The 25,234-nt window shown below is 36.5% G+C and overlaps 1 protein-coding gene across 6 annotated transcripts; it reads left to right on the top strand.

The window, feature by feature from the left end:
* Window positions 1-1,392: 1,392 nt before the first annotated feature.
* LOC106172386 (netrin-1) lies at window positions 1,393-25,081 on the top strand. Of its 6 annotated transcripts, none has more exons than XM_013553066.2 (7): window positions 1,393-3,039; window positions 13,030-13,218; window positions 17,552-17,701; window positions 21,025-21,063; window positions 21,908-21,943; window positions 22,113-22,196; window positions 22,742-25,081. In XM_013553066.2, exons 1-7 carry the CDS (start codon window positions 1,989-1,991, stop codon window positions 23,068-23,070), a joined length of 1,878 nt encoding a protein of 625 aa, XP_013408520.2. In that variant the 5' UTR covers window positions 1,393-1,988; the 3' UTR covers window positions 23,071-25,081. The 6 variants fall into 6 exon arrangements, with proteins under 6 accessions (XP_013408520.2, XP_086862885.1, XP_013408521.2 ...); XM_013553067.3 differs by lacking the exon at window positions 13,030-13,218 and adding an exon at window positions 12,795-12,983 and having other exon boundaries at window positions 1,437-3,039; window positions 22,116-22,196; XM_013553065.2 differs by lacking the exon at window positions 13,030-13,218 and adding an exon at window positions 12,795-12,983 and having other exon boundaries at window positions 1,445-3,039.
* The last annotated feature ends 153 nt before the right edge of the window (window positions 25,082-25,234 follow it).

Genomic DNA, 25,234 nt, shown 5'->3' with positions numbered 1-25,234 from the left:
AGCAAATTGATTCTGCTATTAAATATGTTATTTGGGTGTTTTACAAACACACCGAGTGGTAGATATATGTAAAAGTCCAAGACAATTTTCTCCATGGATAGCGATGTTCGACAGGTTATTTGGTCTGTTTAAGCGCTTCCATTTTTGAGACGCTTAGTGAGCCGGGACCCTTCTGCTTCCGAGTGCGAAGAAGAATTTAGTGTATGCTTAATTGGTTCTATTACACGGAGTCCTGCCAGACAATATTATGTTACTCCGCAGCAAAGTCAGGTGTGAAATCTCACACATAAACAGTAGATAATGTGCAAATCTAAATTCAATTAAACAGTGTAAAACTATCGCTTTTACACGTCAGCTCTGAGCCATTTCGCCCGTGGATAAGGAAAAATAAGTTTATCCAAAAATCTGAATCAGCACGAGCGTGATTGGAAAGAAAACCGCTCTAATTGATCATAGAACGGAGCACCGAAACAAGAAGGGTGATCTTTTATATAGCGGTATTTCACCATTCTCTCGATTTTCTTTCCTCATACATACATCCCCTCACAAATTTAGGAACAAAAATATTGACATAGCTGCTTTTCGCACTTGGCTCTAATAAGCGCAAATTCCCAACAGCATTGTAAAGCCGCAGTGTGTGTAACAAAAGCGGGGCCTTGTAAACAAGCTTATATTGAAACTTCGCGCTGTCGGCTCTCGGCTGTCAATCACAGCAAAAGAGAAATTGGCAATTCAATAGGTCAAAATCAAATGATCGCCGATTAGCAAACGATGGTATTTCTAAGTAAGAAATAGTTTAGTTCTCCCACAAGTCCCAAGGCGTGCACGCGCATATTACAACGCAATTGAACTCGCATTCATTCGCTCTTTCACAATAGCCTTACATTAAAACCCGACTATTAACCCACCGGCTTATACCAGCACCACAATAGTAAGGCGAAATGACAAAGTTAATTAACAGTGCGGTGATTTAATGACTAAAGTTAAAACCCTTTCACAACATACTTTGTCAAGTGATAAATCGGAATTTAAGCGCACATCTGGACTTAAAAGTTTTAAATCAAAGACCAGCAACGTGAGACTGAATTTTGATATCGAGTTATTATCGCTACTTTTTTCTATATATTCCTAAATCCGAATGTATATGTTTGAGTTTTAGCTTAAAGCAGTGGTTTGCATTCATCACAGACACAGAACGTTGATTGGGCAATAAAATTATCATTGGCTTTATTAAATTTGATTGACATATAATGGGGTTGGAAGAGGCGCATTTAACCAGAGGGACGATACTGCGATGTTTAACCCAGCGTGCTAAACAAAATCGGTTGTTTATGTGAAATAAATGCCACAGAGCGCAGATTTAGTGATGTTTCTCAAGCGGAACTAGTGTATCTTTTTTTCTTACATATCAGAGAGGACTGAGACCGACGAACTCCCTCCCACACCTACAGTTATTCCACGGCTCTCACTCGCTGAGATTTTGTATTCTAATTGGTAGTGACGTAGTGAATAGATATAAGCTCCGCCCACTCGTACACTCGGAGTGGTCGTGGAAAGCAGGCGAAGGTAGCCGCAGGCAGCTCATTCAGTTGGTCATCCACGTGAACCTAGACAAGCTGTGACAAGATTCAAATCACTGCAGTCTTCCCAGAGAACACCATCTCTTAACCAAGGAGCTCTCTGTTTTACTGGCACAAAAAGATTTGTGAGTGCTACCGATTTCTGCTGATTTCATAGTGAAACCGATATAGGATGTGGAAGTAACATTGCAATGCACGTTTGTCTGAAAGTAAGTAACGTCAATTAGCGCATTTTTATTGGATGCGTCTACACCCGTGAACCAATGCATAAAACATAAACAGAGCCAAAGGAACTTTGGAGATATTGGAGATTAGTGAAAGATAAGTTTGCAGCTGCAGTGGTAAGTCAGTGCTCTTTAATAGTCTAAGATAATTGAACCAGACATAAATACGCAATATCATTTCACGATGAACACGCGAGGAATAAAAACCTGGACTTTATCAAGGGATTTTCATACACAGGCCCTACTCGGCGTATTCCTGTTATTAACTTTGTTCAGCAAGGGAGCTTTAGCGTCAAGCTCTTTTCTAACTATGTTTGCTGCCCAGCAAAATCCACCCGATCCTTGTTACGACGAAATGGGAAATCCGAAGAGATGCATTCCAGACTTTGTCAATGCGGCTTTCGGTAAAGAAATCACAGCGTCCAGCACGTGCGGCTCTCCTCCAAATCGCTTTTGCCAAGTTTCGCCCAGTGTCGATAAATTCAAGGCTATGCATTGTGATATTTGTGATGCTAAACACCCTAAAAGGATGCATCCTCCGAGCTATCTTACCGACTTAAACAACCCCAATAACTTAACGTGTTGGATGTCCGAGCCGTTCGTCCAATACCCAAATAACGTCACCCTCACCCTGAGTCTGGCGAAGAAGTTTGAACTCACTTACATCAGCCTACAATTTTGTTCGCCGAGACCTGAATCCATGGCTTTATACAAAAGTGTGGACCACGGCAGAAGTTGGGTACCTTTCCAGTATTACTCAAGTCAGTGCAAAGAAATGTACGGCAAGCCCCCCAGGGGGATGATAACTAAGGCCAACGAGCAGGAGGCACTGTGTACTGATATTAACAGTAATTCCCCCGAACCCATCAGTGGGGGGAGAGTGGCGTTTAGCACCCTGGAAGGGCGACCCTCGGCTTATGATTTTATGAACAGTCCCGTGCTTCAAGACTGGGTTACAGCGACAGACATCCGCGTGGTTTTCAACCGCCTTCGAACCATCGATGAAAATGTCGACAAGGCAAAGGATAATTTCTACTACTCTTTGGCTGATTTTGCGGTGGGAGGACGATGCAAATGTAATGGCCACGCTTCGAAATGTAATATCAACCGAGACGGTACCCTTGCCTGCGAGTGTAAACATAACACCGCAGGGACAGACTGTGAGCGGTGCAAGCCTTTCCACTTCGACCGACCCTGGGCGCGGGCTACTGATCAGAAAGCCAACGAGTGTGTCGGTAAGTTCTCACTTTCTCTGTAAACCAACAATTCCATGAAAAGAATGTTAGTAAATATTCCGAATTGTCAGTAGATCTTATCCTTTACCTAGGTAAGGGCTTCATTTAACTCATCAGTAGGTGTAGATGGAAAAGATAAGAAGCTGTCAGAGAAACGGGTAATTTTTCATAATTTAAGTATCACCTATCGTTCGCGGCCTCCTCACTCATTCACGTTATAATAACTTGACCTCCCATAAAGCATGGAGTGTATTGCGAGACGACATAAACCTGCTAACTGTGGACAGGATGAAACAGTGCGAGAAAAATCCCCGAATTCCTCTCATAATTACACCAGTTCGCTCTGAAACGCGTGTCTAGGACTAAAGAAACATACCGCTCTCAGCTCATGTGGCCGAGTCGTACCTTTCAACAACCACAAACATCAAAGCCCCCAAACACCCCTTGCACATGTCAGTTCAGTCTTATTTATTACCGAGTTCTGTTCTTCATAAAATTTATTTATTGTGGATATACTATCCGTTGCTTTCAATTACTGTATGTACCTTTGTCTCTTACGACCTACCAGAGCTAAAAGAAGCCAGGGAGATGGTTCTTATTATCTCTCTATCTACGGCAGAGATTCATTCATTCAACTTCTTGTTTCCTCCCTGAAATCGGTTTCAGCTTGTTAAGATTGAAGATAGATTGTTATCAAGGGCCTGTCAATCACAGGAAGTGCTATTACTTTTCGGAATGTAAATTAAAGCATTCAGCAAAGTGCGAATTAATACAGAGACCTTTTTCATTTACTTCGATTTTTTCCTCCTTCCGAGAACATCTCTCATTGATTAAAACGCTGTGTAGAAATGTGAAGCTTTTCCACACATCGTTTTTCTCTCTGTCTTTTTTGTATAATTGCTTGTTGGGTTTGTCTGTATAATCCCCAAGTGTTTTCCCACATGGCTTAATCCCCACAGCTCGTCGCAGCTTTCAGTCAACTCATCGATGTATGTCCCCGCCAACTCGTACATCGCCCGATTGTCAAAACACCAACCCCTTTTCCTAACAAGACGAATGTGATGTTTTGTTTGTGGTTCTTTCTAAACGACCTTTTCACATCTCAGGCGTATGTCACTAACAAGAGCAGGGCGTTAAAATGTCTATTTTATGGAGCAAATACTAATGTATGAATGAAAAGTTTTTTTCCAACCCCTAGCTCTTTGGCCGGCGGGAATGTGCTCTTAATAATATCCGAATGTTTTCAGTAAAAACTTGATGAAATACGATACGCCTTGTCATATATACTCTAATGTCCCTAATCGTGATTGCACCAGCGATAGTTGTTTGTTTTCTTAAAATCGGGTTTGGTATAGGCATCTACCATCTACGTGTAAAAGAACTACGCAGACCTTGATGACTGAAAAAAAAAATTTTTGCGGACGAATTGTCAATCTCTGAAATCCTAAGCGTGCGTCGCTGAGTTGAACTACAGAAGTGATGAAATAAGATCTTGACAAATATGAAGTGGTTTGTAAGGATGAATACCAGAGTGCTATGGAGTCTCAACATCTATATTTTTGGGAAAGGTGTAATTAGAGCACACATGCAGTCGTTAAGCTCATTCTGATAGCATAAATGCGTTTTAGCAGTGGGGTGAACATTTTTGAATGAAAAAAGGGAAAATTTGGCTTTATCATTGATAACATTATGTCACTGCTCTCAGAGCGCACTCGAAAGCAGGAGATGAGATGATAGAAAGGGAGTGAACGCGATCTCGAAATTTAATTAAGCTCGCAAATATTGTCTCTTTTTTCACACATACTCTGACCCTTAATCCGTATAACTGGTTTATCCCCGACCATCTTGTTAGTAGTAGCTCGTTATTTGCCTCCGGACCAAGCACGAATGTTTCGTGTGTTAACGCTTCACGTGTTTCCTGACGTGTTAAAACCTTTGATGGGCTGGCTGCTAGTGGTAAGCGATCAGGCACCCAATTAATCCCCACAATTGCGGATACTTTTCCCTCCCTCTGCATATTTACTCCTGAACTTTCAACAGAGAGTTAATACCCTTCAATATTTATATGTTATGCACATCAACACACCACAAGCACAGATATCGTTCTTCACTCGTAAATCTTTACGGGAAACTACCGCTACTTCATCAAGTTAAAGAGGGATACTTGCAACTGGAAGCTTGGCGCTTACCTAAACTTTAAGCTTTTACGCTGGTATTTATTTGGACTATCGAGTAACACAGGGTAATGGTATAGCATACAAACGTTTTGGTTCAATTCAAAATGTATAGCTCAATTCAACTCCTTTTCCTCTTACTCATGGGTCCGCCACAGGCGGTTAACACTTCTTCACTAAGGGTGGGACAATTACCGTGACTTAAAAAGCGGAACCTGCACTTTTGGTAGCTTAAGGGTTCTAATGTGTTTGTCTGTTTGTCTTTTAATCATTCATGACCTGGAAGGGGCGGCTTCGTTGTTGTTACAATGAGACTTGGGCCTTTACCTTTTTCCCGGCTTAAAGCAAAAAAGAACACTGTTTTTTATTCTTTTTTATATAAAAACGAGCTATGCCATCGTGATCACCCCAACTTCAGACGGCTCAAATTACCTGTAGCATATGTGGATGATATTTGCAGGATTATATGTTGAATATGCCCAAAGCATATGAGAAATACATCAAAAGAATCACATCTCCTCCTACCAAATCCTAGTTGTTACCCCAGGCAAGAATATAGCTGCACTACGACATATCATTTTTATCGTCCAATTAGCATCGAGCTTAATTGACAGTGACAGCGTTTCACACCTACTCTAAGTGGCTAATCATTGAATCGGTAAACAGCAGCGATGGGCAGTCGATTGTGAAGTCATTAATTGAAAAGAATTCCTTAACAGGCGGTGATTGACACACTTAACACACGAGGGAAATGACCACTCGCCGAGAGACAGAAATCACTGAGAAAGGTGGCACAATCAAAATCATAGAGACGATAACAAAGAAATCTGTCTGCGGTAAAAAGTTAGTGGTGGGGCAAAAATGTGATGAAATGCGACTTGTGTCGCCTCTGTATTTTAAACTTTCAAGAAGTTTTGTAATCACGGGCGTCTTGATTTGACATCAATTGTACGACAAAGCCCTCTTTTCTTCTCGGATCCCGCAGTGATTTTCACGGGTCACAGGTGCACAGATGAACTACAAACCCCTGAACGTTCCGCTTGACAACCCCCTCAGTATCTCTGTCTATCTTTCTGGTTCACACCTAGTCGACTGTTAACATTATCAGCCAGCTTGTTAAGATAGAGCCAGTAACACATGCGTAATTTTTTCACATTATCTCTATTGTCTCCCCTTTACTTTACTGATTTCTTCCTTTTTACCTGTCACTTGACAAAAAAAGACGGTGCACCTGTGTCTCGGTTCATGGAATTCGGCCAATTTGGCTCATACAAGGATAGTAAAATTTGCCCTCGCGGTTTATAAAGGTATAAAAAGGCAAATGAGAGACGACGATAATTACTTGCTGTGTACTTTCTCCCGTCTTACAATAAAGATGGATTCGTGACTACACATCCCGTGTTAAATTTTAGTCTAGAGAGCATTGGAAAATAAATAATCGGGAGAAATAAAAATAACAGCGGCACGCACTATTCCCCTCTCTTCTTTTGTAGGGCAGATTGTAGTATCATTGTATGTTGTATTTGCCAAAACGATCGAGTGCAAATTTACACTGTCAAAGCAGTGACTTTGTGAAAAATTCTCCTGTGTGTTTTTGCCGACAGAACTTTTGTGCCCTCAGTGTCACTCGGTAAAAAGAGTCAATTAGAGAGTGCCATTAAATTCTTTATTGTTCGACACCTTTAACGTATCTTGCCCCCTATGATCGCCCAAGGCCAAGAAGTTGAATGATTCACTTCGTTCACTTTAATGGGAAGAGGAGATATTCTTACAGGGGATCAGATCATTCTACGCAAAAGAATAGTCGTTTAAGAGCAGGAAGGAACTCACATGGTGATTCAAAATGACGCGCCTTGAAAAAACATCTCTCAATACTAGTGAAAACAACCTGCAGTAATCTTCATTTCACTTCAGCATAAAGATAAATATATTACTTACAAAGCCTGTAAAGTGAAAATTAATTGCTGAATCAATATATGAATACCGACCAATCTTGCGGCTTGTATCAACATGTTCTATGCGGATCTGCCCTGCTGGAAAACAATAGGGTGACAAAAGTTAGTATTTCGATTACATGATATCAAGCATTTAAACTTCGCTTCACTTCCGGCCATCTGTGTCGTTCTCCCCCCAGCTGGCAGCGCGATTGCGGTGGCCTTTTGTTATGACGAGAAGAGATCTAATTTTTCGTAAATTCCAGTCTATTGTTCTGATCATTTATACAGGTGTCAGTGGAAGGTGATCGCCGGTACCCATTAAAGTAAGAAGTAAATATCTAATTTGACAGACATTTGCTTTTCTTTCTGATTTAAATAGTTGGTTTTGTGTCCGGTATAATGGACACATAACATAGCGTTTTCCGGCAATTTACTCGCGTACAAATTGATAAATACTCATAATTCATGTATAAACATTTAATACATATTTTGTAAATAGCTGTAAATCTGTCAATCTAAATTGTTATAATAGGTACATCGCATAAGACCCACGCCGTGGTCGCTCGTGAAATGTGGAGCTTGACAAAATGCGAACTGATCCAGAGGTATGTCGTATTTTTACGAGCAGCAGACATTGGAATAAATCACCTCCGTCTAGATTAACGGTGATATAGGAGAGATCTTTGTCGTAAAACTTTCTGCCATGGTTCAAGCACCAGACTTGTACTGTTTTTAAGTGGCGGTGTGCTCTCTTGTGTCTTTTCAAGGGGTGATGGTGGATATTTATTCCTTTCGCACGTCGACGCTCAGAACAAACGTTTGATGACAGAATCCTTTTCCAGATTCAAATTACACATTGCATAACGTTGGTCATACTAAATGTTCGACGTGCAAAGAAGTAGAGATGCAGGCATCGTATTGCAGAAATATTTGTCTTGAGCTCAAAGACAGGCATTTTTGCAATGTTTATGAAAATTATACGTTATAATGAAGTAGCGATTGATACCATTATCGGTTAATGTAAGCAAGAGCTCATGTCATCACCATTTGCATCCAATCTGGGTGTCGTGTTCGGTGCACGACCCGCGGGTCTTGTGTAACGGGAACAAACGTACTTTCATCGATAACATGATCAATCTTTTATTTCTTCATCAACACCATTGAAACCATCACGTGGAAGTATTTTTCGAAAACCAGAGTTAATTACAACTTTGAATACACGAAAGCTTCGGAACAGCAAAGTAAAGAAAAAACACCCATGAATATATTTTTCTCCGACCATACCAATTTCCTGCAAATTGAACTCTGAAATGTGTCAGTCTATTATATCTCACGACCTCGCCTCTATGTTTATTTCACAAATAAGAAGGTACCGAAAAGGTGTACGGTGCGTTCTTTAGAGGGATACAGAGAAGGTGGTTTTCATAGCAACCTGACTCTTGTTTTCTTTCTGTTATCGCACCCGTAGACTCACGCTCGACTTTCAGTTTTTCTATCGCAAGTAATTTTCTCCCGTGCGTTCGGTGATATCCTATTAGCTTCTTAGCAATTGTTGCGTCTTGATGAAAAAAAATATGCGATAACCTCAATTAACAAAGAACTCGGGCCACCGTTTCTCACACCAAACTGTGAAGATACAAAAGAGTAAATTTACAATCAAACACCGCGGCAAACTTAGAACTTAAGGCTTACTGTACTCTCTCAAAGGAAAGACATTCTTAAAAACGTTGCACGAAAGCAATAAACTGTTTTTCTATATATGGACGGGTGTCTCCCTTCACCCCCGGTCAAGCTGGGAGCTTGGTGCGATAAAGATCAAACGATTGTTAAGGTGTTACGTGGCGTTGGTCAGATCCTAAGTGTTGATACAGTTTGCCAATGATAGGTATTTACAATTACCCAGTTAAGGTATGCGCTGGTATATAATTATAAAGCCCATAAGACTTACTCGCTAACATCGAAGTGTCAATTCGGTGTTGCTATATTGTGTGGACGAAGTGTTCTGATTGTCAGCGTTATTGTAGCACTAATAACCCATACCCTTTTTATCAGTAAATCCAGGTCTAAACGTTTGAGACATCTGTTACATATTAACTAATAGACCTTTCTGAGGCACTAACAAATTATTAAAATATTTCACTTAAGACTTTCCTTTTTTAAAATGATTCGAAATATAAATAGCTAGATGTTGCGATATTTATCCCATATTAAACTGTTACCACGGCTTGTAGGAAATTAACGACCTTCGTATAATTTATTACTCCTGTGACATAAAATGCGTTCTGTTGTTCATCACATTCTCGCTCACGGCTAGGACCTACCAATGCCCGTCTTAGCTCACGGTTAGGTCGTGAGAGATGGCACTCTCTCTCTCTCTTTCTCTCTCTCAAACGAATGCAAAGATGCCCTTTGCATATTTCCGTGGCATAAAATAATTACAAGGCCACACAGTATAACAACGTATGTCCATAAATTTGCTTGCTTCATAATATCTTCCAAAGATTTTTATACATTAACTTCAAAGCATCTAGTAATTAAAGTTCCACACAAAAAATATGCTCCGTGCTCTATGCCAAAACTCCAATATATTTAGTATTTGAAGTTAGTATTCTTGAACGTAAGTCCAGTGACAGTGGTAATACTATGTGAGGAGTGATTGATTGATTCAACTTCTGTCCGATCCTTTACAGCAAACATAATGATTTTATACAGGGCGGAAATTTGAGCACATAACAAGGAATTTGGCCATCATCTTTCGCACTTACGAAGACTTGAAGATTGTAATAGTGAGCTCTCAAACGTGGCTATATTCAATACATCTACAATACCGCTTTCATACTTAACCCTCCACCCCCAGTTGAAATGTACACAAGAAATCTTTGTAACAATTTAACAATGGCCATACGTCGTGGTGTGGTGTCAAGCGGGTAGATAGTCGGCAAGTATATATTGCCATGGGAAATTTGAGGTTACCTTTTTCAACATCTCTCTATTTATTCAGCAATTGAGAGAAGGGAAATAACCCAAAATCCAAAGTGCAAATATTGCTACTGGACTGTTAATCCCCGACTGTAAATAAATCCAAATTTAAAGAATGTAACTGTATTTATTGTGAGAAACTTGCCCCCGACGCGCCCTTCCTGTGATAATGGCCTTACAACAATATCGTTTCAACTTTTTGCATATTTCAACTGGGACGGCAAAACAAATCTATATAATAATTAGTTCGTCAGTCTTACAGTCAGTTAACTCCGATAAAAACACCCCTAGCGCTGCTGATGGTGAGCAAGGTAAAATCACGTATACCGGTTTCACAATGGAGTTTACACACCTGCAAATTATCCCAGTTTTCAATGCTACTTTGATCTACTCATTTGAAATGTTTTCATGGGGAAGCAACCATGCCTTCCAGCGCCCAAGCAAAAGGGTATTTGATTAATACGAATATAATAATACTCGTTTCTGTTGACAACGACTTTTAAATCATGTACTTTTTTTTGAATTCATAGCTTTTGATAAATGATGTTTTCTTTATTTATCAATGCGATATTCTAGTTTTTTTTAATATAGATATTTATTGCCATGAGTGTATGTGTGTTTTACATATGTCAATATGTGCAATATGTTCCAATATTGAAATGTGAACATGTTGACATTTGTTGTCTGATGTTTAAAATATCTATAAACTCATATATATTATGTCTTGTGCAATTGTGTGCGTTTAAATATCTTTTTAAAAATCGCCAAAGTTACGACCAACTGGCTGGATAAAAAAGGAGAAATCCAAACACACCTTTATTGAGTTTTACTGCTTATTGGAACCGGGATTCTTTATTTCTTTAACCAGAATTCTTAAAAAACCAATAACAACCTCTTTTACTAATTTTGTTATTTTTAATATGCACCATGTGCTGCGCAGCTTTCACTCCATAACTTTTCTTTCTAGACCTACGAATAACATAACTAAAGCTGCCATCCGTTTCACCCAAAAAACATGCTCTGATCGTCTGCTCCTTTGCCCCGCCTGACAAGTCTAATTTCAGTTGCTTATAGTCTAGATTCTAGGCATGTCTTTTTAGCGCGAGCCAGGTGATAGTTTTGCTGTATTCAGACTAGCTGCTCCTCAATGCCAAAAAGGACAAATTTACTGCGCCCTTCCTATTTCTAAACCAAGAATGAAACAGTTTGGTCATGCATTTGCTTACAAATTCTAGTTTTTGTACCGAATTTCGTGGCTAAATTTTAAAATTGACTTTAATGAATTCAGGAAACTTTCGTAAATGTAAATTAATGCAAGGGTGTCGATTTTGCTACTTACGACCGATACCCGAAACGAAGCTGTCGCTAATGATAAAAAATTAATAATTATAAATTTGTTTTTCCAATTGTCTGTTTTGATTCATTATCAGACAGTTTGAAGTTATGCATTGATTTGCTTTATTTTCGTGATTATCAAAATCTGTGAAAGTAGTTTCTTTACTAATTTATTTTTTCCAAATTGACACCTTTTCATTTATTTTATTATGGAAATCTTAGTTGATTATTTTATATCTTTGTGTCGAAATCTAATTCAGAACCCTCATATTTCTTAAAAAGAAAAAAAAAACATCATGCGATTTTCGGATCAATTGTAAATCAACACCATGATCAACTTTAATGTCACGGAAAAGGTAGTCAGATACCACAAATTGCGTTGGATTCTTTTTTTTGCCAAAATTCACTCCCTTGTTCAGGACAGCTGTCATTATCAAATATGCCATTCTATCTCTTATGAAAATAGAAGCAAAATTCCATGCATTGATGTGGATATAATAAATCGATTTCTAGTATCTATGTCAACTGGTACAGTTATCAGACACGGTTTCCTTATTTGGCTGGGTGACATTGGCTGACCTGATTTCTGATGGAATAAAGAAGCAAAATAGTCTCTATCCTAGGACAAGTTTAAAAACAAAACTAATCTCTGCTAACTCGCACTTGCACTGTGACTAAAATTTGATAAAATGATCACTTGGTAATGGTTTGTACCTATTTTGTTTAATTCTCTTTCTCTTTATGACAGCATATCGAATTTTGTTTTTCAATTTAGATCTTGAAAAAGAACCTCATATCTTTCACCTTTTTTAATGTAACACACATTTTCATTGTTATTTTATATCTAGTCTCCAAAATCAACGTAGAATAACAGCACTCCTGAAACTATCAAATTGCTGAAATAAACATCTTTCTTAACAAAATATTAAATACAACTGCAGAGGGTCCCATATCATAATACACACGGTTTCCACACATCTTTTGAAAAATACTGTGACGCAAATTTATCATCACATGCAATATGTTCATCATTTACTTACACATTTTTAATATGGAATCTAGTGACAGCCAGTTGCATAGTTTAGTGCTAGTTTGCTATGACTTCATCCTTTTTTCTCAATTATAACATTTACTTCTAAAATTGAATGGATCTGCCATTAGTACTTTATTTATTTATTTTGTTGTGCACTTTTTGTGTGAAATGATTACCCTCAGTAAAAAGTGTGCCGCATTACTAATTTGTTTGACAAAATAATAATGTGCTTTTTCCACAAACTAACTGCACCTAATTTGTTTGTTAAGTGTGTTTCTACCTTCCATCTACTTTCAGCCTGTAACTGTAACCTCCATGCCCGGCAATGTCGCTTCAATAAGGAGTTATACAATTTATCTGGGCGCAAGAGTGGTGGTGTCTGCCTAAACTGTAGACATAACACGGCAGGACGCAATTGCCACTATTGCAAAGAAGGGTATTATCGTGACCCCACAAAACCCATGACCCACCGTAGGGCTTGCAAAGGTATAGTATGTTTTCTTACCACTTTCTACTCCTTCTTTTCTTGCAGCCTGCAATTGCAACCTACATGCTCGTATGTGTCGTTTCAACAAGGAATTGTACCTGCTGTCTGGGAGGCGCAGTGGTGGCGTCTGCATCAAATGCAGACACAATACTAAAGGACGGCATTGCCACTATTGTGTAGAGGGATATTACCGTGACCCTACCAAACCTCTGACACATCGGAGAGTTTGTAAAGGTAAACTGAAGTGTGTCTTTCACTGAATGCACCCATTCCGAAAACACTGCCGTGTGTTGCTTGTTTTCCACGTGGTAGAAAATTCACTGGCAAATGAATTCCAAAAGTGTGGGAAATATATTGTCACATATATATATCTACATACAAATAGTACTGCTACTGCTTCCTTCTAGAAGGTTTCAATGCTTCTGTCTATTCAGCAATAAAATAATATTTTTTGGGGGGATTTTATTTAATGGGCAGCAGGGTAACTTATCATGGTGGCAGGTGAAACACTGGTCTTGACATTAAGCTAACTTTATACTTAAATTTTATCAGGTGGGATGTGTGGAAGTTTTATCCACCCTCTGATGTTTATTAATTTCACATGTTGAGCCAGCAAATTAGGGCCCATATGGTTTTTTATTCCATGGTTAATGCTACTAAATGATTTTTTTTACATATTAAAAAAATATCCATTCATTTTATGGGACAGGTTGTTTTGCTGCAGCATTTTTAATACAGCATTTGCATTTCAAAAAATTAAATACTTTTATTATTTTAGGCAGGAAAAATTATACTAAAATGATTTAAGAGAAATTGATATTTTATGTTAAAGCAGGTGGCTAAATTAAATCTAAAAAAACATAATTTACAATGCCCCAATCTTATTTTGAACCTAGGGAATGAAACAAATTTTAAGAAATACTAAAACCCTTTCATTTTAAGCAAAAGAAAAAATTATAGCAACAAACCCAACACCTTTAAGGTAAAAAAGTCTTTCTTGCTTGTATTTTGAAAATACATGGTAAATAATGTTTGCAAATGTATATATTTATCTAGCTGCTGAAAATGTGATAAATCAACTTGTCCAGAAAGCTGCAACTCAGGATTTCTGTACACCAGTTTTTAAAGGTTATCTATCTATCTAGCACTGGGCAGAGCTTTCACCTCTGTATTACATTTAGAAAAAAAAACTTTCCCACATATTCTGAATCTGTATTATCAAAAAATAAAGTCCTTTGCACTGTATGTTGTGAATTAATACTGTATTTTAGTTCTTGTTTATCTTTATGAATTTTAGTCAGTATTTGCTGTTTAGCTGAAAAAGTTGTATAACCCACGAAGCAGCACTCTTTAAAAATGTTAAGGATTAAAAAAAACCTTGAACTCGCAAGAGTGGTGTTGTCATTGAGCTTTCAAACCAATTATAGTTTTGAACAGGAAATGCTGTGTCTCAGCAAGGTTTGAACATTTTTGTCACCTTGACCCTAAAGTACATTTCTTTAAATAAGTAACAAAATAATTGTTTATTTTTTTAATCACAAGACAAAATTCTCTGTTGTACACAACCTGAGTCTGTTCTCAAGTCTGTCTGGGGACAGGATACATTTCAGCAGTGGTTCTACCCTATATCTAATAAAATCTGACCTTAAAGTACATTTTCCTTAAAAAGATACAGCAATTTTGAGAGATAAAAGTGGTTTTAGTGGTTTCTTTGCTAAAGCAATTATGGGCTCCCCCTGATAACTTTGTAATTAACACATGTTTAACATGTAATTTGTACTGGTATTCCATGTACAGGGGAGTTTATTTGTTCAACAGATGGCAAAATAGGACCCAGAGAGTTGATGAAGAGCTCACGTTTCTCAGAGAAACATTTTCAATCAACCTTTTTCCTGTTGGAAAGAGTATTTAGCCTGAAACACTGAACAGCTGGGGGAGTGAATATTATTTTTACTCCATGAAAAATTTTCTCAATGACGAATATATATTAAAACATATCTTATTAGAATATGATTAAAAATCCTGTGGACATTCTCAGAATATTACCACTGTTTATTAAATATATATATATATATATATATATATATATATATATATATATATATAAAAGAAAAATTCAATTAAAAGACAATGATTTGACTCCTAAACAGTTTTGGTATTAATATAAAAACAACCATTAGCCTTCCAAATTATACTTAATTTAGTACTGAAAAATTTACCTTTTACATGTAATTTTGTGAATATTGTGGCTAGATGAATAATGCATAACAATAACTCTACAGGTTTAAATAAAACAGGGCGTCTTTTGTTAATTTGGCAAATTAATTTGGGCTAGAATGTGAAAAAAACATGAGTCAAATTTACTGTGCACCTTGCCAAAAAACCACAGCAAGCTGATCACTAATTTCACTAGTGATGAGCCACTCAAAACTGCAGGTGCAAGCACTCCAAAACTTGCCAAGATATTGTCATTCTTGAAGATGACGTTAATCTCCCATCCCTTATGTCTAATTTGCAATTACTTTTCAAACAGATATTATAACTAACTTTCAAGTGTTAACATCTGCAGTACTTAAAAGGTGGGTGGGTTTTTAATGGTTAAGAAATCTTTCATGGTGTACAGGTTGTATAATAAGGTATTGCAAATAATGGCATGTACAAAGTTATGGTAAGTCTTGGAAGGAGCACACACACATGGTTATTGATATTTATTTTATTAAGATTCCACCTGACAAATACATATAAATAGTAGCTGTTTTAGTACTTTATCAAAATATTCTAAAATTGGAAGAAGTTTTTGAGTATGAATCTGAAACAGCCAGACAGTTTGAAAATGAAAATGCATCTCAATAAACCTGACAAATGCAAACTTTAAATGTGAAAGAATCAATATGCTCCAATCCATGGTATCATACCCTTATAGCCCGAGGATAAGAAAACGGTGCTAAAACATGACCAATTTATGGTGTGGTGTGCTTAGAAAATTACTGCAGCATTATCATATAACATGGGTCTTCACAGGTGAGATGCTGGAATGAGTGTCACCTTGAGAGAGGGTAATGAATCCCCTTTGAACATTGCTACTCTAGTGTCTTCTTACAAGACCCTTCCCCAGGGGATATTTTAGTGAATTACAGGACCAAGATATTTGTTATGTAAAAGCAAACTTAATGATGGTCTAATGATGCAAGAAAATTATCAACCTTATAAGAATCTGTCCCAACTTAATTAAATGTGTGTGAAACCATTATGTATCTTTTTGTATGTGACCACAATGTATCTTTTCATACCAATGATTGTGACCATTTAAAGTTATCTCTGTTATCTCTGTGTTTATCCACAGTTTGAATTCACACATCTGTCCTGACATATGTTCAAGTTGTGGATCCGCAATACTCAAAATTTATGGACATTTTAGTCCTTCACCGAGTAGAACACATCTTTCAAATTAACTGTTTTTAGCAGCATTATTTTCAGTGTCTGGATTCTTATGCTGATTACTTCTCCATTAAGGTAAATTAAAGTTTCCACTAAATTCCTTGTCACCCTAAAGGTCAAATAAAACCTGTGCACAGTTGGTAGAGGATGATATATCATTTTCTTACTTTTGAACGTATTACTGAAACTTGGTGAAATGCAAATACCTGTGGTACAGTATTAATTCCTGAGTTTCATCGACCAGAACTTAAGTTCAAAAACCCTGCCAAGCAAAGGTTTTTAATGGAAAGTTTATTTGACCTTCCGGGATTCCCAACAGACTCATTTCAGCAGTTTTCAGAACCATTCAACATTGTTAACAACATTTTATACTTAAAATGTGGTGACTTTTGAAAATGAGTCGGCCTAAACTTTTCCATAGCTCATTATGGCTCTATATGATCAAAGAAAAATTTAAGATGTGAGAAAAAAAAAGCACCAACACCCTCATTCTAATGTTTCCTCATTTTTCACCATCAAGATGATGCCTGTCAAAAAAAGAAAGACCAGCATTGGGCTTTAAGAAATAATTTGGATAAAGGAATCTTCAAAAAATATTTTTTTAGTTTTTAGAGGACATCTCCCTGTGGGAGGTAGAGCCCAAAACTGCAAAACAGCGGTGGCCATTCCCAAATTAAATCTTTTCACTCCATGATTGTTAACTGCACGTTTAATTTGTTTATTAGACAGATTTTGGCCCATACATGCCTTGGGTAAATGTTGGGAGATAATGACTTTTCACCTTGCGTGCAGGAGCAGCATGTGTTGGGATAAAAAACTTAGTCAAAAATCCTCATGGCTGTGTCTATAGCACACAAAGCGGGGATTATAGTATTTAACTTCCCACTGAAAAGATTTTCTTTACAAGCTGTGTTACTCATGCAAGAATGTGGGAAAACTTCCACCCTTGTGAAGAAAAAATTACCCCATATTTAAATTCAAACATAGACAAAGGATAGAATGTACAAATATTTAACACATATAAGTAAACTCTAATACATCCAAATGTCTAACACACACATGTGCTCTACTATTATCATATTTTCTACCAAATATTATTTACATTATTCTCTTTTTTTTTTCTTTTCAGCATGTGACTGCCATCCTATTGGATCTTTGGGTAAAACATGCAACCAGACCAATGGCCAGTGTCCATGCAAAGACGGAGTGACTGGTATCACTTGTAATCGTTGTGCCACAGGGTACACACAGAGCAACTCTCCAATTCAGCCCTGCGTCAGTAAGTGCATTCATTTTCAACTTATTTTGCATCCCAGATTATGTTCTTCTCCATGCCAAGACATGCATGTGCATTGTAATATTACACAATATAGCTCCCTGCATCTCATAGTAGTTATGAATATTGACTTAAAACTTTTGGTAGCAAATTGTAGCCTGCATTCACACTTACCAACACAGCAAGAATGAGTAGAGCCTACAGTTATTTGAAAAATTGGATAATTGTCTTTTTTAACTTAGCAGGACATTAAATACAAACTAAACTGGGGTTGTATACAAGAAAGTGAGAAGCTTGTAAAGCTGCTCTAGTTGTTAAGACAAGATGCTTTAAAAAATTAAGGCTTATTGAAAATTAACAGCCTTTTAGTGTTATATGGTTCCTGAATTTCATAAAAGAGAAATGTTAATTTAAATGACCTAATTTTTTGGAGCAAAATGTGAAGTAACATAGATTTCTAGACTAAGTCAGGAACTGTTTGTACACAAAGCAATATGCGTAAAAACCACCCACTACTTCCATAAAAAAAGACAAATAGCAGTTTCTGTCAGTATATATCATACAGAAATAGCAGTTTGTAATGAAACCCATGTTGAAGGGAACAACATGGTGTGATTTTGCCCCAATTCAGTTAGGGAGTAGTTCCCGTAAATGCTAGATCCTTTGTGCATCCCTGCGGGTGTGCTTTGTTATTGGGATATTTAGCTAGTTTATAGCTAAATTGGCAGTTTAAAGGCAAGATTTAAAAAAAAAATCCATTTTATAATGATGTGTGAGAATATGAAGAAAGTTTGGAGGGTAAATTTATCTTTTGATTTTGATATAATATCAAATAAATAAGCAGTTTCAGTTCCCAGGATATGAAGGAAACAAAGTGAATAAAACACACAAATAGAATTTTTGAATAAATCCATGTAACTCTGTATAAAGATGAAATTAGTAAGTCTGCTCTTTATAGTAGTAGGATAAATTCCTGTTCTCATGACCAAGTGTGTAACCTTGGCATTACATGAGCGGGAATTCTAGCCCAAGTTTCTTTTCTTTCTAATTTTACTACAAATCAATCCCAGCCGTAGACCTGGGAAAAACTAATTTTCCAATTTGTATGTGGTGGGTATCCAATCCTCCCCATGATCCCCTTTCAAAGCAAAGTGGACCCATTTTCTGGGGGATTAACTCCACACTTCATAAGACAATTTGTATAGAACTTTATTAAAGGGATGGGCAGGTGGGTATTTTGATACAAATACAGATTCCTATCCGACTTACTCATCACTGTCATACAGCTTCAAGGGCTTGGCAGGATGATAGGCTGCCAAGGCCAATATGAGAAACTGAGGTATGATTCTAGTTATGTAGCTACATTCACTCTGAGAGATCCCTCTGAACAGATAATTCTATTGTGGCATGGTGATTTAATGATGTTGCAGTTACTACTGTGTAATGTATCCTGGGTGGGCCACCAGGACCACCTTTGCACTATATTCTGCCAAAAACAGACCACCTAGATGAAATTGTGTATTCAAGTGCAGAATTAATCTGAATGATTTTATCATAACAGCCAAGTTGTCTTACTCCAGATTCAATTTTTAACAATATATTTGTATTTATATGTTAGGAAGAATGGAGCTTTTTTATTATTGAAAAAAAGCATTTTAAGTATAACAAATATGACAAGGGGAACATTCAATTTTCATCCATCGACAGTTTTTAATTTAATTTGCCACACATAATTCAGAGCTGGTAATTATTACTATACTTCCTCTTCTCTTATTTGTTCCCAAATTTAAAAATATTATGTCCCAAATCTGTACCATAATAATTTTTATGTGTCATGAAGTCGTCATCTGAGAAGCTTTGAGAACATTTGGCCTTTAAACAAAAGTCTACTGGGAGGAATTTTCATTTCTTCTCCCCATAATATAATTGCTGAAAATTACATCAAGTAGACCCCAATTTCAGAACTGTGATGATTCCTATCACAAATTCACCTTGGGATTAAAAAGGAAATTGATCAAAATTATCAGCAGCTACTTGATATCTTATGACATTGTATTTAGAGTCAGTCTAGCCCAAGTAAAAAAGAAATATTTTCAGTGGCCACATGGTATCAAAACTGTTAGCTGGGGTAAGGAAGAAATATTTTGAATGGGCGCTCTTGCACAGTTTGATACAAAGAGGCATGGTGGTGAACTTCCTGTGAAGTGCACGAAATACCTTATTTGGTAAGGTTCATTAATAATCTTGTTTAACATTACTGGATAACATCTACAACAAGTAAAAAAAGTGCGAAGAAAATCACGAAGTACTGAGACAACTGCCAAAGTTACTTGTTCTTTCAATGAAGCATGCTTCCCTCTTTTTTCTGCATTTGATGTGTAATTTGTGCTTATAGGCCGCTTCAGTTTTGCAAATAGTGGTTGCCCATGCTATTCCAGTTAACAGAGACTTTCTGCATGCTGGTTTTAGAGAATCAAAGTAAAAATCATCTTGAAAAGTATTTGACTTAATCAATATAGAAAAATAATGACTAGGTAGTGGCAATGCCCCTTTTAATAGAGAAAAAGCATGAATGCTAAACTGTAGATACATTCCTTTGCATGTTTTGCTTGATTAGAACTCCATCCATGCTTGAGTTATTTGTCATATAAATATTATACCACAAATTGTGAGGACACACAGTAGGATAAAAAATACTTACGGTCTTTTGATGAAAATGTCATTTTGTGGCCATGTTTCAAAGCCTAGCTCTTCCTCTATCATATTTCTTGGAACCCTTCTGCTTTTTGCTTCATAAACTTTTCTTTTCATTTTTACAGTCAAAACCATTGAATAATTTTGAATTCAATTGAAGAAAAAGCATTTTAAAGTCCAAGTTTTGTTGTTACTACTGACAGCTCAGTTTCATGAATATTTTCAGAAATACTGTCAATCACTTGGTTTTTGTTTTTGTTTTGTTTTGTTTTTTTTTTTTTTTTTTGTAAAAAAAGAAGATATCAATGGCAAAATAATCTAGTAAAATTGTTTGGTGAAGATCAACCAGCATGAAATATACTTTGCACCACTTCTTTTTAAGTGATCACTTTTTTGGCGAAGAAATAAAAACAAATGTAATTTTAATTTTTACGTGTCCAGATAATGTCAGAAACAATCTGTGCCCATTTTCTGTACCAGGCAAATATCCAAAAGTGATTAACAGTCATACCAGGAAATATCAATGAATTGTGATTGACAGTAATTACTTTGACTCTGTGTTTCCGGGTGTCTTAACTCAAAGGTTTCAGGTGTTTCTTATTAACTTTCATAACTCTTTCATTTTCTTCCAGAGGCAAGTAACTCATCTGCAGATTCATCATTAACAACAAGTTAGTTCTATTTTTGTCTAAGCATGCAGATTAAATACCAGGTCTCCCTATTCATTGTCATGACTCTTTATTAGGTTTCATTTCTTCAATTCACCTGGTGGTGGTTATTTCTAGAGCACATTTTATTCTGATATTGATATCAAACTGACCGTCCTCTTTTGTGAAAACAGAGATATTGATTCCAGTATGAATAAAAACATCCAAAAATGCCAAAAGGTATCAAGACAAATGGGTGGAACTATAATGTTCAAAGTGTATCTGTAAGCCATTCCATGATCATAGTAATTACTGGCCACAGCTTGAAAGAAAGGGAAAAAAACAAGGTTCTGTCTTTGCCATCAGCCATGGCACAGTGACATCTGCTAAAATAAAATATGATTGAAGAAATACTAATGACTCTCTTAGACAAAGGTATTAGGAAATATAAAATAATTAAGTAAATCAACGCACACACACACACACAAAGAGAGAGAGATTCAGCTGACAGCTCAGCTAGAGCCAGTTGCAACATGTTTACATGTAACATTTCACCTTGATTTCCTGACAAATAAGAATTAACAGAGACAACAGGATATAGAAAGGGCAACTAGATACACACTTTACTGTCTAAACATTGCATACAAATACATTTTGACATGTTAATCATTAACGTATGGTGATGCTAAAGGATTTTCCCTCAATAGCATGCATGTAAAATGAAAACAGGGATCTATGGTTATTATAGTCAACCAAATGTCTGATATAATACAACTTTAAAAAATTGTCAACTCCGTAAGTTCAGTGTCTGAAGAAAGCATTTTCTTCAATTATAACACCTCTTATGTCTGAATTTTTTACTTTTTAGAAACTCACCAGCCTAAAGTAACAAGTCCAAAACCAAGTAAGTACCTAATGCCTTTCCATTTCTGTTCAGTGTCCATTGAAAGATGCATGCACATTAAAACAACAGATTTTATAAATGTTATAGAATATGGTCTCCTAAGTGAATCTGTTATGTGTTAACATGTTTAAACTAGTATTTAATTTTTTTTATGTTCAATTTCTTTTAGCAGAACCTGTTTCATGTGACAGAGACAAATGCAAAGCTGCTTCTAAACGCATCAGCAAGAAGAAGTTCTGCAAGTACAACTTTGGTGAGTTCCTTTTGCACTCAAGAACTAAGACATTTTTTAACTTTCAACTCAAATTGACAATCACCTTTTTTCTCCAAACCACCAGATTTTTCCTGAGGTTATTCAAGAAAAAAATTGATAGCAGAAAGTCGTTTCACCTTGTTAGGAAGAAACAATAAGAATGACCAATTTTTCAGACACACTCTAATTGTTCATAATTGCTGGGAAGGTGGCTTTGGCAGCCAAATAACTTGTCCTTGTCTGCTACATTAAACTTTAGTGCTTTTTGAAAAGTTGCACAAATAGTTCTAACAAGACACTGTCACATGTAGTTTCAGGGATCAGTGCTACAGAGGTTATAAGAAAACAATTGAACCCTTTACTATGTGGTTAAACCATTGATAAATCCTGAAACTTAGAGCACAGGTTGCCAGTGAAAAAAGAATTGCAGCATTAAAAGTTTTTGTAACAAATTTCCATCCCTTTGCTAATATCATCAGAAATTCTCAAATAGCATAAGTTGCCTCTAAAAATGCATTTCAGCAACATATTTTTGTCCATTTTAGCTGTAAATGTCCAAGTGATCACCAGAGAAAACATTGGTGAATGGGTGAAATTCACAGTAAACATCCTCAGCATGTTCAAGAGAAGCAGTTCCTCAAAACTACGCCGTGGTGAAGAGCAGGTTTGGATACAGCTCAGCGATGTTCGTTGCAAATGCCCTCGTTTAAAAGTCGGCAGGCGCTACCTGCTTTTGGGACATGATCACCAAAACACAAACATGGATGGATTAGTCTTAGACAGGAGGAGTATAGTGATACCATGGAAAGATGAATGGCAGAGAAGACTACGAAAATTCCAGCGATATGAACGTAAAGGAAGATGCCGGAACTGATCAAATCGCATATCTCTTGCCAGCCTATCGAAGGTTCTTTTTTATTTTCTCATGTGTGATGACAAAATGACAGCCTGTAGTGTAAAAAAAGTGTACAATATATTTATGTTGAGTGGTGATGTGTTACTCTATGGAAACCATGTGGGTGTTAATTTCTGCACTGAACCTCAGCACAAAAAGTGCAACCCGACAGAAAGAAGGGACACAAAAACTCAGCCCTAGTAATCGTTTCAGACAATACCAGTTAGGAAATCTAATATGTCTGCAATGGCAAACAAACTAGTTGAAAGATATCCTATATGGCAAAATTACCTCAGCAGAAGGTAAAAATGACATCTGATGTGCATTCCAACCATTCAAATCACAGTGGTGTGAGTGGTTGATGAATTTATCAAGGCAGAAGAATGAATTCAAAGTAGATTGAGTGTAACCACACATGGGACAGACTAAATGCTAAGAGGCTGAGGTGACTTAGACAAACTATCTGTCAATAACAGTATTATGCTTCGACTTACAAAATATTAAAGTGAGAAGTAAAGGGACCTGTATTCTGTGTATTGGGGCGTGTTCTTTCCCCTCATTGTTGCTGACCTTAAAGTAACAGATAGTTCCTTGTGTAAATGGATGGTAGATAAGAACAAAACCCTTCTCTGGAGTTCAGATGAGGGAAGCGTTGAAGGTCATTTAATCATGCGCAAATTGGAGGATACTTTTGCTTGCCACACTGAACTTTAGGAACAACCCACATCAAATGTGTATGTAAATAAATAACAGACAAAGATGGAACCTACAGCCACAGAATGTGTACACACCCTGCCCCTAAAATACTCTTCTGAATGGAACTTGGAATATTTGATAGTAAATAACAAATTTCCATGTACAGGATATTGTGAGGGTTTATACTGAGAATTTCAATACTTTTTGTGCATAATATGTTACAATGTGATATAATGATAATTACTGAATGATCCTGTCCTAGTGTGTAGGTTTTCATACTGCCTTTGTAATCATGAGAATTTGTTTTGTTTTCCTTAAAAATTCCACCCTCAGAACAACATGTTGTGTTAAATGAAAAAAATATGGGTGGAGAAAAATTAAAAATGACAGGGGTTACAGATAGATCATATACTAAACAATTGGGACAATTCTGACATTTGCTGCATTGGCAAAACACCAAAATGGGAAACTTTGTAGTATGGTGAATATGTACATATCAAGAGTGAATGAACCTGTTTGTTTTGAAACAAACCATAGGGTTGTGAAATTGAAATCAGACTCTTTATCATTTTTCTTGTAGAGACGGAAAAAATTATCCCTCTGGTATAAATTGCAGTATATCATGGCTTGCAAAAGTAAAATTAAAAATCTCAAACAAAAAGATGGATGGTATATAAAGCACTTCACAAAGTTTGTCTTTTCATTTTGGGTGGAAATGAACACAGGAGTGAAGAATTATATAGTATTGGTTGTGAATCTGGGCCTGACCTGCTTGGGTATATAGTCTAACCTATATCAAGTTACTTAATATTTAGTGTCTGTGTACATAAATTCATAAATACATTTTGAAACATGTTAATGTTACTCCTTTGTATAGTATGAAGGCAAACAGGTAACAATTCAATAAATAAATCAGTTCTTACATATTGTAAATACTTATTTATGATCAAATCATACTGTGTACATTACACTTAGAAATACATCAATGTCACAATCCCTTCTTAGATTGCATAACTGCATTTTTTAAATAACAGTCTTTCTGTACATTTATTTTTTGTATATCCACTTTTCCTTTTCTTTCTTTTTTGTTCTTTTTAGCTTTTTTTTTAATGAAAACAATTTTCTTAGTTTGACATCTTCAACTAATGAAAATTAGGAAAGAAAGCTATGCATTAACTTGCTGTAGAATAAGCCAATAGTAAATCTTGGGAGATATCAAACTACTCCTTTTCCTTCTCCTCTGTATATATATATTTGTTAGATTCGATGAATAAAATATTGATTTATTATAACACACTGGTTATTTAACCCACTTTGTTTGTACTTTTGAATAGATAGCATTACAGCAATGTAACTTTTCTTCCACATAATAAAAAGTCATCTCTAATATTTCTTACTTAAGTCAAATGATACAAGATGATTATTTCCAAGTCATTTTTATTTGAAC

Source organism: Lingula anatina, chromosome 2, assembly GCF_051362555.1.
Source record: "Lingula anatina isolate TDL-2025a chromosome 2, LinAna3.0, whole genome shotgun sequence".
In the NCBI taxonomy this organism is placed as follows: Eukaryota; Metazoa; Brachiopoda; class Lingulata; order Lingulida; family Lingulidae; genus Lingula; species Lingula anatina.
This window is presented reverse-complemented; position numbering and strand designations above follow the sequence as displayed.

Bases quoted from the DNA above. Each gene is read 5' to 3' on its own strand.
- LOC106172386 (XM_013553066.2), top strand. From the start codon at position 1,989: ATGAACACGCGAGGAATAAAAACCTGGACTTTATCAAGGGATTTTCAT. The intron at 21,064-21,907 runs GTTAGTTCTATT...TTTACTTTTTAG, and splicing joins AGATTCATCATTAACAACAA to AAACTCACCAGCCTAAAGTA. The intron at 21,944-22,112 runs GTAAGTACCTAA...AATTTCTTTTAG, and splicing joins AGTAACAAGTCCAAAACCAA to CAGAACCTGTTTCATGTGAC.